General features: G+C 41.0%; 1 protein-coding gene across 9 annotated transcripts in view; it reads right to left on the bottom strand.

Annotated features, from left to right (window-relative positions):
* SPIDR (scaffold protein involved in DNA repair) overlaps nucleotides 1–17893 on the bottom strand; it is a 357525-nt gene that overhangs the window by 51476 nt on the left and 288156 nt on the right. For 6 of the 9 annotated variants that reach the window (XR_003093435.1, XR_003093436.1, XR_003093437.1 and 3 more), the window contains 2 exons: nucleotides 7720–7878; nucleotides 5338–5409 (listed from right to left, as the gene is read on the bottom strand). The exons of 1 other annotated variant lie outside the window; for it this stretch is intronic. Coding sequence is in view for 1 of the 8 variants with exons in the window: in XM_014518777.2 (XP_014374263.1) it covers nucleotides 7720–7878 (159 nt within the window). In the remaining 7 variants the exon portion in view is untranslated. The remainder of the gene's footprint in view (nucleotides 1–5337; nucleotides 5410–7719; nucleotides 7879–17893) is intronic. 2 more of the 9 variants (XR_003093439.1, XM_014518777.2) reach the window with 1 other exon arrangement.

The following is a 17893-nucleotide window of genomic DNA, read 5'->3' as shown; positions in this document are numbered from 1 at the left end:
TTGGGGGGGGGGGGAGGGGGATGTCAGAAACCATTCTATCAGACAGCTCACTGATGGCCAACACCATCTCCACTGTAGCAGCAATTACATTTGCTGCTAGCATATTTAAGTATTATGGTGTTGGAAAGAATGTCAAGAACTGAAATGCTGTCTGTATGAAGGTGTCTGCCATTGCCAGTATCAGCAGTTGTGGAAAGCTTTACAAAAATGTCTCTAGTGTCTCAAAGTCACAGTAGAGAGAGGTAGTCAGCAGTATTAGTCTGAAATTAATCAGAAGGCAGGGTGATTTGCACCTTAGACTAACTAAATAAGATAGATGTTTTAAATTACATAGAGCTCAAGCTTTTGTGAACTCAAATTCACTTAATCAGGTATTCACTTTATCAGAGTGCTGGTTCTCTCATTTGTTTAAATAGGTGTTGATAATACCCATTTCCTGGAATAACACAGAAGTGTAATTTAAGATCCTCAAGTGAAAGGCACACAAAGGTCCTTATTATTGTTATCAATTATAATATTTTTCCATATAAATAATTCTTTTTTTTTTTTAATCAGAGGTTGAATTTCTCTTGTTTTCTGACACACCTTGGGATACGAGTATAGTGAAGCTTCCACTGGGACATAGTAAAGATAATGAGATCCAAAGTACTAGGTTAGAGTTATTATTAAAGCTATAGGAAATAAAATCTCAGTATTTATACGAATGATTCTCCTTTTAATTTTATTTTTTATCAAAAGTCAAAGATTAAGTACATACAAGCACACCCTTTGCCATTGTGCTAAAGGGCACTGGAAGCCTAAAAGGTTAGAAACAGAAGGTGGTTTGTGTTTCCTGATTACACTGCTGAGCTGTGAAAGTGGGGAAGGGAGGTGGTTTAGTGAACAAATGCAAGCAGCCTCACAGAGGGTGGAAGTTACTTGTCTCTGTTGTTATTAGTATCACCATTTATCTTTTAGTAATTGTTCCACTGAGTGGTTTAAGATGATTTATTAAATAGGTCAGGCATTGTTTCTACACATGCAGAAGGTATTTTTTACACTCTCTCAACCATGCATTCTACTTGTTTAACAGCATGAATTATTAAAGAAACCCTTCAGCCTGCTTTGAAGGGTCAGATAAAACAGTCTGCATTTATAAATATACAGAAAAGGAGCACTGTATTGTAACATGTAATAGCAAACTTGAAGATAATATATATAAATACACAGGCTATATGAGGACCTAACGGGGTCTGAATACAAACAGAAGCTTCCCATGAGGTGTTGGCAGCAAGACAAAGACTGTTTGCGGACTGCAGCAACTGATATAGCTTACTGGCTGTAGTAACTGCTACCATGTGTATAGAGTTTGTGGCCAACAGTTCTGTACAATTGCTGTATCTCCTGGCCATTTTTTGCTACTGTCCACCCTTATGCCTTTGCTCCTGTGAAAAAAAATCACAGTGGAAGGTGTCTCCATGGTCCAACTTCTTTGTTCCCTATTCTCCTTCAAAGCAAAACCTTGGCTTTTCTGTAGCTGTAGATGCTGGGACCAGGAGATTTCAATTTGTATGACATAAAAGTGTTACTGTGATAGTGATATTGAAAGGGTTCCAGTTTACTGGGATCCCTTTCTTGAGTAGAAAAATGCTGCTTTATGTTTTAAATTTTCTAAATCGTGAAAAGAGATAAGGTCAACGAGTCTGTTCTGTTTTCACAGGGTTGGCAGCAAGTGGCAGATTAGGTTAAAAAGCTCATTTCAATAAAAGCACTGTATATTTGCACTTCTTAAATTCTTATTAGCAGAGAAGATGTCTGGGGTAGGGAAGTAGTTTACGTTCACCAGTTTCTCTGTTGAATTTTACAATAAAAGTGTAGTTCCAGATGAGCCAGTTAGCCTATAACCTTCCTAATTGCCTTGCTTAACCTTGCTGCATTGCTATTCCACAAGCATTTTTATTTATACAATAATATATAATAATAAGTAATAATAACAATAATATATAATTCATGTGGTGCTCTAGGAAAGTACATGAGAAGAGATTCTTTGACCTCAGCTAAATCAAATACAAATCAGGAAGAGGGCGAAATGGCAAAGAGCAGATAAAATATAAAGTATTAGGAGAATGGTTAAGTGAAACCTATGCAAAGAGCTTTCAAGAAGAAATCATGTTCTTAACAATAAACAAGGAGGTGTTACCAGCAGTTTCCATGCTATACACTGGATATACATTTGTAGAAATGTAATGCATCATTTACTTGGTGATAGGGACAAGAATATTATCATCCAAAAAGCACCAAACCACATTCTTAAAGCAGCTAGGAAGTGGTGAGCCTCTTGACATGAGCAGAAGAAGGTACAGTAGTATGATATTTCAGGGATGGAAATTCAGATCTCTCAGGACTTGTCTATGTAGGAACACTCAGGAGAGTTAAGGCCAAGAAAGTGTAAGTATAATGTTAAAGCCCATTAAATGCAAATGCTCAGATTCAAAAGTTAAGTGGCTTTAGTGTGCTGTAGTTTAATCCTCAGTCCCTACACTAGCCATGAGATCACACTTTCTTCAGGAAACATCAGTGCCCCTTATTTCTCAATAAATGTGTTATTACAGAGGTTTTTATGTTCTCTAATGAGTAAACTCACTTTACACCTGTAACATTGACCTAACTTGCCTGACAAGCCTTTGGATCAGTGATTCTCAACAAGGGTGCTCCAGCACCCCAGGGAGCCTTGAAATCCTTTCAAGGGTGCTACAGAGTTTTCATAACACTATCATAGCACACAATGTTAGCACTGTTAGGTGTGCAAACATGATTCACAAAATGAACACAGAGATTTCAAATGGAAATCCATAGTGTTAAAAACATTATGACCTGTCATAATCTTTATGATTTCTTTGCAACAAAATAATTGCTGTGTTATTTTTCTGTAGTTAAAAAAGTGTGAAAATGTAGAGCTGGCATTTTCAGAGGTATGCCTTGAGTCTAGCAAGGTGTCTTGTGTTCAGAACCTCTGCGTTAGATTCTTCTCCTTCAGATTCTTCCTAGCGTTTTGGACAGCTTTGTTAATGATGAACTTCAGCTTTGTACACTGAAATCCTGCCTAACCACCTTCCTCCCACTGCCCACAGCCTCTTTCAGGCTGAAACTCTGCCAGCCTGCAGAGAGCACTTTACCGAAGTGCAAAATCAACACGTTTCACCATTAAAATGAGAAATCTGCATTTTCCTTGGGTAAAGAGGGAAAACTGCATTTGTAGCAGGCTTGCCATTAGGAGCTTGGGTTGAGTCCCAGGCTTGAGATTTTGTTGTTTTGATTGGTGGTTAAGTCCCGCCCCTTTCCTGAGGGGAGGGGGAGAGGAGCTCCCCCTGGACCTGACTGTAGACTGCAACACTCTCAGGTCTAGAAGACTTCAGAGGTGGAGCCCTTAAGAGTATAAAAGGACCTGCATGCCCAGCACGAGAGAGACACATCCAGGATAGAGAAGAGAGAAGAGCAGGGTTCAGAAGAGCTGAGGAGAGCTTCTCAGCAGGGTGAAGCAGTAGCCCGGAAGCACCCCTGAAGACTTCCATTGGCGGGGAACAGCAGACAGCTCCAGCGGCTAGGCTCTCGGCGTGCAGCACAGTGCACGGTGTCCAGACCCTGGGAGCTGTGTGAGGCGGCTCGGGTCTGCAACCTCTGGCATGAGGCTAAAGACACAGCACACAGGCCAGTGCATGGAGCAGGATCTTTGAAGCGCTTGGGCAGTTCAAGTCCCCAAGCCCCAGCACAAGGCTGGGAGCTCAGTGCAGGAGGCACTGCATGGAGAGTCTGGGAGCGGACCGTGCCTGGTGCTGCATGAGGCGGCCCGGGCCTCCAACCTATAACAAAAAGTTGAGTTCAGGGAGCCAGACGGTGCTCAGGCTATTGAGCCAGCAGACAGGGCCGAGCCAGAGGCCCCAGAAGCCCTGCATAGCAGAGCCCTGTTCCAAGGGACAGCAACCCCCCAAAGCCCACTGCAGGAGAGAAAGAGCAGCTCGGCACAGAGGACGAGGGCCACCCTCCAGGTCTGGGAGTCATGAGTTGCAGGGAAAAAGGATTCCCACAGGGGAGGAGGAGTCCCCCTGGTTAGTTAAGGACTCCTGAAAGTGGAACTCCCTCTGGGAGAGCCCCTCTGAAGTTACCAGCTTCCATGAAGGGCTTGGGAAAAAGCCCAAGGGTATTGGGGTTTCCTCTTGGGATTAAGTTTATCTTTGGGGTTCTTGTGCCATTAGTGGTGTGACGTCAAGCCTTATATTTTGTGAACTCTCATGTTGTAAATTAGTAGATGAGTAGAGTCCTAGGGCTCTGCTGGGACCCACTTTGCTATTATTTCACCTGTTGTTTATTTGTATTTATTTGTGGCTTATTTATTGTTCACCTATACTTACCTATAGTTTATCTGTTGCCTATCTATGTTTATTTTGGGGTTTATCTATTTCAGACCAGATACTTACCTGTGACCTGCCTGTATCTGAAGCACTGGTATAAGGTTTTATAGCATTTACCCAGAGGGTATATATAGTACATATGTTTAAATCCATGTTTCTTTTCCTTGTTATAAATTAATGTAAATACATGTGTATACAGTTAAGTCCCCTGACTCCTGGCCTGGCTCTATAGGGACAGAGGGAAACTGAGCAGTCTACAGTTCCCCCACAGCACACCAGCCAGCTAACAATTCAACTTCAGTTGGGGAAGGAGAGTATATACCCAAGTACACCTGGGCTACACATTTTTCTCCATTGTTCCATGGGAAACAGAAAACCCGGATCCCTGCTCATTAGACTTGAGGCACCCTTCCATTACTTTTTTGAATTGAGTGGCATCCAATATCAAAAACTAATTAATTATAGGGTTACCATATTTCCAGCAGCAAAAAATAGGATGGGGGGATATATGATTTTTAGGGGCAGTGATATGCCCATGCCTTGCTTTTTCCCCTCACTTCTAAGACCTGCTCCCACAGCTCTGCCAGCCCCCCCTCACTCCCAACCCACAGCCCTCTGCCCCCCAGCCCTGCTGGTGCCCCACACTTTGGACCCATAGCCCCCTACCACCTCAACCCTGCTGGTACCCCTCACTCCCGACCTGCAGACCCCTGCCCCCCAGCCCTGCCCAAGACCTGCACTCTGGCCCCACAGCCCTCTGCCAGCCCCAGCCGTGCCATTGCCTCTTACTCCTGACCCGCAGCCTCTGCCCCTACATCCCTGCTGGTGCCCCTCACTCCTGACCCACAGCACCTGTTCCCCCAGCCCTGCTGCCCAAGCAGCACGTGTACACACACACACACACACACACACACACACACACACACACACACACACACAGTCTCTTTACCTGGCTTGCCAGCCCCCACGCTGCGAACATGTGACCTGCGACAGCCAATCACGTTGCCCGCTGCTCCCAGTCCTAAGCAGCCAGCAGAGGGAGAGCAGAGGGAACAGCAAAAAACCCGGACATTTGCTTTTATTTAAAAAACCTACCCAAACACAGCAAAGGGGCCCAAAAAAGAGGACATGTCTGGGGAAAACCCAGACATGTGGTAACCCTACATTTATATATTACAGTGCTGGTTTCCTTGTAAAGGTGCCTGGCTGAGAGTTACTGTCTGCCTGCTGCCATCAGCAAAGCTTTACTGGTATCAATAATGCAACAGTGGGAAACTTTGATTTTTTTCCCCCTTAAGCACAGACACAGCCCATGTCTCATAACAATGTTTAAAATTGTTGGCAAACATGGCTTTGCCACAGTTTGCACACTTAAGAGAATACAGAAATATCCCAACAGTGTTAAAAAATAATGATTAGTATAAAGCCTAATACAAACTAGCAGTTGTAAAAAGAATTTAAAAATTCCAAATAAACAAAATCAGTACCCTCCCCATGCCCGCACAGGATAGGGAAACCTTGTTTTAACCACAATGAATATCCTTGCATCTCCACAAGTGTTTTTCCTTTAACATCTCCTAGCAGCATTACCACTAGTGTAACTTCACCACTGGTCACACTGGTCCAGCTATCAGCATTTTAAAAACTGCATAGCAAAATCTTCCTCAGAAAAGCAGCATGTGAGCTACTGCTGCTGTAAACAGAATTTAAATGAGAAAAAGCTTGACTCCTATTTACTAGGCAGAGCACTATGAATCATGAATAGCTAGCTGTAAAACTCCATTTGTATACAAAGTTCCAAAGTCATTACTTAATTTATTTGGGGGAAAAAATATAACTCCTAGAAAAAACAAAATAAGCAAACAATAAAAAGTGTTTGCTATTAAAGATGCATAAAAATCCAAATTAGCGCAACAAAAGGATGCTTTATGTACATGTGAAACAAGATATACTAAATAGGTTGGCTGGAAAACAATAATTCCATTTTGCAAAATATTTCAGTGTTTCAAAATCTGTTTTTGTTCCACTGTGAAACACAACAAGAACTTTCAAAAGTTTTCATGAAATAGAGACTCCGTCTCATATCCTGGGTCTAAGAAATCTTCATAGCAAAACTATTTTAAACTGGATATATATCTAGGAAGCATTTCAGCTTGTTGAAACCATTTTTAAGTCAGAAAAAAGTTTCAGCAATAATATTCTGACCATTCTAATATGGAAGGCTTGTCTGCACGGAACAGTTATGCCAATATAAACTAAATGTCATATAAAATATATAATAAAAAATTGAGTTAGGCCCCTGCCACATGTTACACTTAAGTTGTGATTAACCAGTTAAGCAGTGATTAACTGGACCAGCTAACAGAGCTCCCAATGCATAAGCACACGGTGCACCCCCATGGCTGGGAGCCTGGATCAGCTGAGGGGAGTTTGATAGTTGCTGCTGCAGGGGGAGCCCTGGATTGTGAGCCTGGGCTCCCCTGGTACCAGCAGTAAGGCATGATGGGATCTAATTTTTGATCCTACAGTCTCACCTTCTGCCATGCATAAGTGGCAAGGCAGGAAATTGTGCATCAGATCTCATCATGCCTTTACCTGAACATCTGGCAGGGGTCTTAATAAAACTACACTTAGTACTGTACGTTAACTTCGTAATCCAGATGGTTTATGACAGTCTTTTCTTATGACTAACCTAAACAGAAAAGTTTTATACGTTGTACTGGTATAATTACATGGGTATAGTTAAACCAATAGGCAGTGGATGATCTTATTCTGAAATAAGAGATTTTTTCTATTTTCCACTTTATCTTAAATTGCTTTGAAAGCAAGCAATGCAAGATAAGCTGTAAAAGATGCATCATACTGAGAGAAACCCCACTGCTTGAGATATCTGAAATCAGATTGAGCAGTGCTTCAGAAGAAAACAATACAGAAAGCAATCCTACATTCTTTGTAACTGAAGGGAAACTGACTACATTACTTGAAGGGCCTTTACATAGGTTTCTGAAGAGAGTTTCAATCTCACTAGAAAGGAAGGAAACATTCACAATGTCAGCAACAATGAGCAATGTCAGCTCTCTCTTCCTTTTCCACTCTGTATTTTTACCCAAACTTGTTTACATTTGTTTAGAGGAATGGCTGTTCAAGTATTACTTTGTTTAACTGGATTCAAGCTACGCTGCTGTCATGATGCTCTGCTCATGGTAATTAGAAATACTGAATCAAACTCTGCTTTGGTTGCTCCAAAGAATATTGACTGCTTGAACTAAACAAAATGAGGAATCATCTCTGCCACAGCATGCAGGATATTTTCCTAAGGAACTGTTCTCACCTTCCTCTTGTGGTTCTCTGCAAAATTTTCATTCTAGCTAGGCAGTAGGATTTCCCTTCCCATCTCCTGCTATTTTGTTCAATCCCGTCTGTAGAACATGGGACCTGGAACTGGACTTCACTGAAAATTCCGCAGACATCTTGAACAAGGAGACATAATCTGCAAAACAGTGTGTCATGTTCCTGTTAGCAAACTGCTCACTGGCACAAAAACATGTAGCAAATTTCAGAGACATGAGCCTTTGATGTTTCAAGAGGATCTAGCATGTAGTAAAGACATAAAACAAAACAACAGTACATCATTAAAGAATTCACCAAATTTATTTGCAATAGATAAATGATAACAGAAACTCCAGGGCACAACTGAAAATGGGAGCAAAAACTTTATTTGGGAGATTAAAAAGCAGGAACCATTAAGCAATGCTTTGTTTTTATGTCCATAAAGAGGAATGACATTTGCTTGAAGCAGGGATAAATTTTGCAGTGGTGATAGCACAGATAACACAAAGGTGGCATAAACAAAGAAACTAGTAAATCTTGACGTTTGATATTATTTTTAATATCTTTAAATTTTGGAGACAGCCCAAAAAGTGACACATAAAACACAAATAAAAAACAAGGGCCTTTCAGCCAGTAAGTTTAATATTTGTTGTGGAGAAACCCTTGGAAACTATCTTCAGGGATTTGGTAAAGAGAACCCCTAGACAAGAGTTTGATTAAGGACAGCCTACATGCAACCAGGGCTGGGAAGTCTTGCTTAACCAACCTGATGGAGTTCTTTGAAGATACTCATTGTCATGACAGATAAGGCAAAGGCAGGGAAGGTTGTATTTTTAGATTTTTAAAAGGCATTTCACAAGGCTCCACACCAGAGATTAGCAGCTAATAGCATGAGTCAAGAAACAGTGGGTGAACAAAAGCTGCTACATACACTACTGGCTTACTGCCCCACGAAGAGATGGTTAAGCACAAAGTTTCTCAAAAGGGAAAGGAATTATGAAACACCTCTGAGGACATTAGTGTCTCCAATTTACAGGGACACCAAAGTCATTTTGAGAGAAAACTGCAGGCTGTAGTAGATAGTAGAATTAAGACGGTTTGAGAGGGCAGATATATTGGACCCAGATCACCTTTTCACTTCTCTACAGAGGAATGGTTACGGTTAGTACGCTTGTAACAATTAGGCACTATGTGAAGTATTAATAGTAATGCTCATAATGGACTTCTGCTGTTTTATGTCAGTAAGGGATCAAAACATGGGAATAGGGAGAGCCTTGCGTCAGTGGTATCTCTTTTGCCATCCAAAAATTTAAGCAAGTTATGTGACTTTGAAAAAAATGACAATCTATATACCCATATTTATTCAAATATAAGACAAGTTTTTTTTCCCCCAATCAGCATGGGGAAAAGGCTCCTCATCTTATATTCACATACAAGGAAACCTCATTAAATACATTGTCTATCCTTAAACTGCTGCCAAAAGCAGCATGTGCTCAGTAATAGAAACCAACTATAAAGCTGATTAAATACAGCCAACACTGAGCATGATTATAAAACACATGGCCCATACTGACAAACATTCTAATGTTAACCTACCACAAGAATAGGTTATAGTACAACCCATCTGAATAAGCTATATAGTAGTGCTCTTGTGTTCAGTCCCCCCAGCGTTGACTCAAATCATGATGAGCAACTACACTGAATACATTTCAACTTCCTCTTTACTTCCACGGCTGAGCTGCAACTTTCTTTCCCCTTTCCAATTATTCCTGTTTCTTCATCAACCTTAAATGTGAGCAAACTTCACTAAACAGGGCCCCAAACAGTTCACCCAAAACCCCTCTGTTGCTTCCTCTCTCAACCTGTTGCATATGTGCCCCTGCCCTCCATGAGGTGGAGCTGAACCAGGATGCCCTGCGCCTCATCTGCATATAAATTTTTGGAGCATCCCAAGACTCCTCACAAGGACCCCCACTTTCAGTCATAAGTGGGGAGCTAATTAGCAGATGGATCCTTTGTGGGGATGTATCTGAAGTACACACACATACTGAGTAGTGCTGAGCTACGGGATCACCATGGCTTGAAATGCTTTTGACTCTGCTGGGGCCCAGGCCAGCGAACCCTATGGTAAATCATGAGCCTTTTGGCTTTGGATTGATATAAGGTATGGTTTGTACTGAGAAATACTTACTTGGTAGGAAAAATACCATGACTATACACATGGTTTTCCTAGTTGCAAGGGAAAACTACTTTCTAGGTAAGAGCTAGTATCTTGGCTGAGGTATGGCATAGTTAGCTTCCCATTTTCACTTTCAATGGGAAAAACTTGGTTTTATGCCAGCTTTATAGAAATAGGAGACTTTTCCCTAGCTTGCTTCTGTGGCCATATGGCTAAGGGCAAGCCAAACTTGGGGGCATCTGAACCCCAAGTCTCCAGGCTTGGGCCTGTACATAGGATGCCTGCCAAAAGATTTAGAAGCATCTGAAGCCCCAGGTGGTGGTGGAAGATGTTTGCCAGTAGTAGGACCACTGATGGTTCTTGAATGACTGATGGAATTGGAATTGATTTGGCTGATTTGACTTGGGGGACAAAACATTTTCCTTAAAAAAAAAAGTTTGTACTATATATAAGTATGAAAGTGCTGCTTGAAAGTGTGTTTATGGAGTCCTTGTGCTAAAACCTGCAGCAGTTTCGAAAAAGGTAAAATGCATCAATTCTGAATGAATTAATTTACTACAGGCATGTTTATTTCAGTCTTCAAAGTCAGAATTTTCAAATTTTCCCCTCACTTCTATGTGCTCACGGAAAGCAGGGTCTGACAGTAAGGGTGGGTGGAAGAGGCTGCAGGGGGAAGAAGTTTGGAGGGGCAGAGGACAAGGGGTCCACCTGATTTCCCAGATTTATTTTCCCTGCTGTAGCAGAGAGAGAGGGATCAATTTAAGACAAAACTCCAATACTTAGATTCTATACCTGAAAAATGATAACAAATTATAACAGATTTATAATTTTTTCAGACATAGAATCTAATTATTGGTAAGGTCATCTTATATTCAGGGTCATCTTATATTTGAGTAAATATGTTATATTCAGATCAGTAAAAATTACTAGAACTTCACAGCAAAATTTTCAAAATACCTCATTCACACCTAGTGTGGTCCAACTTGGTCTGATCAGCAGTTATGACTGCACATCTGAACTGCTGTGGGCCAAGCACCAGAACTAGGAATAAGGAACCTCTATTTCCTGTGCTCTGAATCTCCCTTCCCACACTACTAATGCTACTGCTGAGAGAAGGCAAATGCCCGATTAAACCTGGGGCCAGGGTGGAGGAGAGCAGTTTGGAACTGAACGAGCAACAAGTGGAAGGGGAGAGAGATTGTGTTGGAAAGGAGTCAGGGATGAGATTAGCACTGGCTGGCCAGAGATAGGAACTGGGAACCAGTGGGATGGCCTAAGAAAGGCATAAAGAGTACTGTCAAGAGTGATGTTGTAGCTATGATGGTATAGAAATTATGTGAGGCAAGAATTTCTTAGGGTGATATCTTTTAGTGGACCAAATATGTAATTGGGATAAAGTTAGACAAACTTTTGAAAGCAAGATGTTTTTCGCCAGGTCTAGAGAGGTGTAGAAAGGAAGGTCTAGACAGACAGAGAGAGAAAGATCTGATAAGGAGTTTGGCTATGGGGAAGAACTGGACTGGGTATGAGGACAGGTCAAGGGGCCTGATTTGGTGCACACAGGACCAGAGTTGAGGCAGTGGGCTTGATCTGGTACACATGGGGCTGGTGCTGGGGTCAGGGCAATGGGTCTGATCTGGTGTCGGTAGGCCGGGGCTTAAGGGCCTAATCGGATGTGAGCAGGGCCATGGCCGCAGCCACAGTATGGTATGCAGGACTAGCATGCCAGATTGTACCCTGGCTGCATGCGTGCCAGATCAGGCCCATGGATTGGATCCAGCCCATGGACTCACCCTGTATTACTCATCTGGCCCATGGGGCCAAAAGTTTGGGCATCACTGAGTTACTGCATTAGCTCAAGGGGCAAAAGTCAGTGCACTACATAGAAAAGTTCCTGCCAATGACCTATGTAGCATAACTAGGATTCCATGCATGGATTTTGTTTTCTTTTTAGTTTTTTGTTCAAAAACCCAAGAAAGTACATATTTAAAAGGGATGTTAAAATCATATTACTAAGGTTGCAAAGTTAAGCACTCAAAGTAGGAATGCCAGAATTAAGGTCCCCTGTACAACCTAGCTTGGCTTTTTTGTGAGTATGCTTTATGAAACAGTCTTTATTTACTTCAGCAAGATGCAATTTTTTTCACAGGACTGCTGCCTTATTCTATGCATACTTTGAGCAGTTCTTGCAAGCTGCCAAACACGTCATGCTGAAAAACAGTTGCTAAACCTAAGGACTAAGTATTCTTCACAGGACATATACTTAATAAGTGAGTCTGTAATTCACAAAGGGTCTGGAGAAGTCTCCAGCAGAGGGCTGGACAGAACCCAAACTCCTGTCTATCCACTTCTGTCAGTGTTACTACAGGCCACTAAAACATAAGTTTGTTTCCTTTCTTTTCCTTCCTTGGTCAGAAGTACTGCTGCTTGCACTAATTCAGACTGTGATTGTCTGCCAAAATGAGTGACCACCAATGGCTGACTTGCCACCCATTTTATCCTCTTGCCATTTTTGGCCTTTTGGGTTTCAAATTAACATTTGACCATGTTGTACAGAATGGGATGCCTCAAATCACCGCTCAGCATGTGTGCTACTCTATCACTAAATTGAAATACAAGAGGAAAAGGCATAAGATGGACATAATTCCTGCCATAATTGATTCCCTGTCACCCATACAGGCAACCCCCACTTAGAGCTCTTAATTGGTTCCTGAAAAACTGAGCATTAAGTGAAACGAGCATTAAACAGAAACAAAAGTATTTGACGCCCCAAGATGGCAACCACAGTATTTTTAACGACCCAAGATGGTGACCGTGAGCGTTATAGTGAAACTTTGTGAGTGCTAAGTGAAATTAGGTATCAATTTAAAATGAGCGTTATAGTGAAACATTGTGAAGTGGGGGTTGCCTGCATCTCTTGGCATTATCCTTCTCCAGATACATGTAGGATTCAAGCCCTGGGTCCCAGCAAGCCACAGTTTAGATGCACAGATCAGGTGTAGCTATCCTTAATCTGCCACTCTTTTAAGGGGACATCAGAAAGGCCCTGGTGCAAGCCTACGAGCACCATTCTCTAAAGATTTCCAAACCAACTGATAAAAAGGCCTAACCAGAAAGGACTCCTACTTCATTTCCTACCCCTGTGGCACCATAGACCATGATTTCATAGATTTCTAGGTCGGAAGGGACCTATTAGTTCATTGAGTCTGACCCCCTGCTTTGGGCAGGAAAGAGCACTGGGGTCAAGTAACCCCAGCCAGGTGTTTGTCTAATCTCCTTTTGAACACCAAGGTAGGGGAAAGCACCACCTCCCTTGGAAGCCCATTCCATATTTTGGCAACCCTCACTGTAAAGAATTTCTTCCTGATGTTCAGTCTAAATCTGCTCTCCTTCAGTTTATGGCTATTGTTTCTAGTAACCCCAAGGGGCGCCCTGGTAAACAGAGTATCCCCTATTCTCTGCTGACCCCTGCCCGATGATTTATCCTCATAGAGCCTTCATGAAATCCAGAAGCACCCTGAGCTACATACCAAAAACAAAGTTTGGTTTCTCAAAAAAATAACATTTTCTGTCTCCTACTGGACCTACCATCCCTTAAATTTGCTTACCACTTTAAGCAGGGCCCACCTCAGCTAATATCTCAGACTCTTGGTCATGTGGGTGTTTAGCTGGGCATTTGATATCTTCAGCCTTGAGGTAGAATTCACTGCTTATAAATCAGCCTTAGGCCAGCTGAAAGCATAACCACAGTAAGGTCTTTGAGACATGCTTGTTACTGAAGCAAAATAACTCAGTTGTTGCTGAAGAAGTAGAACACTAAGAATATAGCATGTAAAAATAAACTCCAAATTACACGAAGTAGTAATTGTAGACAAATTACTTGTAGCAAGGTTAGCTCCTCTACAGTTGAGTGCACAAAGTATGCTAGACTGGTTCCCTGATCAGTCAGGCGTACATTGTGGCATGGCAGTATCACTAGAGTTATAATACAAGCAATACCATGCTCATTGGTACCACATGTACATCTACTGACAAAGCCGAGCAGCATACCACTATAGCTTTGTTTACAGTGAACCTAACCCAAATATTTTTTGCATTCCTGGGAGAATGGATGTAAATGTACCCATCTCATCTTATAAGGGAGAGGGGGGGGGGGGGGGGGGGGGCCGGGAGAGTTTCCACAAAGTATCTGTGCTTCCCTACAGTACTGAGATGTGAAATGAGATTAGCAAAACAATTTATTCAGAAAACTGACTCCCAGATTGGAACTCCAGATGTACAATTTAAGAGTCAAAGATAAGAAACATCACATGCAAAATACATGGGTGTAGGTTGTAGCCATGTTGATCTAAGGACATAGGCAGACAAAGTTCTTTGGGTGAATCTGATATCTTTTATTAGACCAACTTAAATAGTTGGAAAAAAAATGTTAAGCAAGCTGGAACCCGAAAGCTTGCTTAAAATTTGTTTTTGTCTAATAAAAGATATCAGATTCACCCAAAGAACCTTGTCTGCCTAAGCACAATACATGAACTTCAAAACCAAACAAACATTCTCCCTTTTAAATCTTTTCAGTGCAATACTACTGAAATACTGAATCACCAAACAGCTTGTATTAATCATGTACCTGCCCTATTATAATACAAGGACAGATGGTGAAAAGATACAAAGCACCTGAATAATGACAACTGACTTTCTTTTTTCATTCCCACAGCAAGAACAACAGAAAACTAATAGCTCAATCACATCCAGAAATGTATGCCTAGAACTCTTTTCATCTTAAATTGTCTAAATTCTCACAGATCCTACCACCACCAGCTCTGCCACCAAATAATGTGCAGCCTATTTGTTCCTTGAGGGTGTTGATCCAAAGCAAAGACATCTTTTAAAAAGATTTTTGCTCATCTTTTCATTATTTTTTCCATCTTTTTTTTGAGAACAGACTCTGTACTTGCATTATTGTTTCATTCTATAGTACTGGCCATACATCACAGAAAATACTAATTTCCTCATGAAAAGAAAGATCTAAGCAACATTTTATCCCAGATTTTTATCATTGTGAACCAACAATCCGAGAGAAAATATGAAATCTGAATTACAAAAGAGCAGTCATGTAATCCCAAATCCAATTATGCACGATAGTCACACTTGTTTTTCTATAAGAATTACACAATGCATGTATCACAAATCCATAAAGTGCAACCTGTTAGTCCTTTTATGCTAGCTAACACTATTATGCTGTTATATATAGTCCTGAGCTATTATATATAGAAAAATCAGTTACGTCAGTGTGCATGTTGCGTGAAGAAAGATGAGAGCCAATATGCCTCACTCTCTTTCTTGAGATAATGGGTGGGAACCCTGAATAAGTATTACATTTTAAAGAAGAGATTTGGAAGAATACACTCCTGGTAGGTCAGAGACTTAGCTCCAGAGCGGGAGTAACATGGAAATAGGTATGCAGACGACAGAATTAAAAAAAAGACTAAGAAAAAGGTGAGGCATGACTCATCAGTGAGAACAAAGGGTGCAAGGGCAGGGAATGATAAGAAACGAAGCAGAGATTAGTCCCTTTATTTTTGTATTTTTTAAGATAATGACAAAGCTAGTCTGAAGGTAAAGCTTGGGAAGATTTTGCTAATTCCTAATAGCCCTGGGGGATGGGGAGAGTGTTGAAGGTGAGGCTCATTACTCTGCATCATTCCTATGACTAGTAACATTTAGGACTAAATATTCCCCGCTAGAACATTTGGAGAAGATTATAAGATTACAAAGCTATGCTCTTTCTTAATTAGTCATCAATCATGGTGAAGGAACAAAATTGTTTTCTACTTATAAAAAGAAACATAACATCCATCTGTGGGACTGACTTGTATCATGCACGGGTCTCCTGGAGGGGCTGGAGTGAACACAGCTCTCTTGAATGTAACCAACCACTTCCAACATCCAGAGAAGGCCAACAAAATAGCTCCTAGAAAGGAAAGAGAGCCTGGGTATTTACATGATATGTCTGAGGGATGGGAGCGGAAGGCTGGTACTGGCTGAAGAAAACTGTCTTAAACTAAACTAAATTTAATTATGCATTATCATGTTAGGAGTAAAACTGCCAGGACTTCACATACTTGTTTGTTTGTATTTAAGGAAGTAGTGCAGGCAAGAGAGAAAGGTGGACAAAAATGCATGTAGGCAAATCCCCCTAAAAATCTTCCACAGTGTCCACAAGGGACAGAGGTATGTGCTGTTTGGAAAGAGAAAGAAAGAAAGAAAGAACTGGGGAGATAATGGAGGACGAGGGAAAACGCACACCACGATTTGCTCATCCTTGAGCTAAACCATCCAAGCTAGGCTGCTGTTGATTTTTTTTTCTCTCCTGGGGAAGATTTCTTATCTCTGACTGAGGTGTGGTCCTAGCAGAGGCATAAATCACATATACATAAAAACATACACAGACAAACCCCCCCTCTGTCTTAATCACCACAACACTGCCTACACAATTCCAATTCAGTAACTTGTCCAGTCAAGTCTCAATGTAGCGCTACTTAACTTCTGCTAGGATGGCTTAGATTCAAACTCTTACCTTCAGAACACCACCTAGGTTGGATTTAGCTTGTATGAACCTTATGCATCCTTACAAAAATTCATTCACCCTCAGGTAAATGCAAGCTGTCCTTCTGTTCATGGTACTGTACCATGCCTGGAAGATATATCTGAACACACAAGGACACCATGATCATCTTGTTTTTGCTGTAATGCCACAAAGATTCTTCTGTAAAAGGCACCATATGCATTGGACCACACATTGCTGCTTGTCTCCATTTAAACTATGAATATTTAGTCATTACACAAAACTTTTCATCTGTAGATCACAATATACCTTGTAGAGAAGAATACAAATCTTCACCCTAACTTTACAGATGGGGATAAAGCTGACTTCTAACATGAATTCTGATGGCAGGTTGGTGGCTGAGCTGGGAAGAGAATCCAAGTCTCTTACTTTCCAGCCCAGTGACCTAGATGTTGGACAACTATAAAGCATTTACATTTCCTGAATAAATGTTACTTAACAACCTGTAAAGTATTCAGAAGATCAAAAAGATAATCATTATCTTTGAAAATTGGAGGTTTATGATCATTTCAAAGCAACACTCATGATCATTTAATTTTATCAGAGAGATACAGAGGTGCCCAGAAGGCAGTAGAGGAGCAAGTGATTCAGAGTTCATGGATCTGATGCAGAAGTGAAAGACCATACAGTTCACATTAGATACACATGTTCTGTGCTTCTACATACAGTTCACATTAGATACACATGTTCTGTGCTTCTAATTCTAGAGCCTGTACCTACAAAAGCACTAGATGAAGTAGCATGTCATGAATACAGACAGAGAAATATGTGAATTTTATCTGTAAGCATCTAGAGCAGTAGTGATCTCTAGAATAGGTAGAAAATACTGTTAGCAGGCACCTCATTATGTATGTAGGACAATATTTATATTATAGACAATGACACATACTCTTCAATATCCTTATTCAAATAACCACAGCAAACATGTTATTTTGAATTTATCTTATCATTTTTATTGAATGCTAAAAAATAGACCATTGATTTATTTTTATTCATTTCCTTGAAAAATCAATGACTGTAATTTGCACTGGAAATTTAAATCCATGATCCACTAGTTTTCATGACCTCAGTCTGCCTGGTCACTTTTCCCATTTCCCTACGTAGATTCTCTCTCTCACTGACTCTTGGCTACCCTTACACTTTAAGGAGAAGCCTCTATGGAAAACTGTTTCTGCAGACATACTGATTGGCAGGAGCCATGCAAAACAGCATATACAGAGTAAGTGGAGCTGCACACTAGTGTAAATGTTCTACCGTATACTACAACAACTTAAGAAATCCATGCATGTTCCCTGACAATATACAGCGGATACAAAGAGACTACGAAAAACTTTCTACAGCATTCATCCTACATAAAAAGAAGAAATGGAA

This window comes from Alligator sinensis, unplaced genomic scaffold, assembly GCF_000455745.1.
Source record: "Alligator sinensis unplaced genomic scaffold, ASM45574v1 scaffold615_1, whole genome shotgun sequence".
Taxonomy (NCBI): domain Eukaryota; kingdom Metazoa; phylum Chordata; order Crocodylia; family Alligatoridae; genus Alligator; species Alligator sinensis.
The sequence above is the reverse complement of the archived record's forward strand: the minus strand, read 5'-3'. Positions and strand labels throughout refer to the sequence as shown.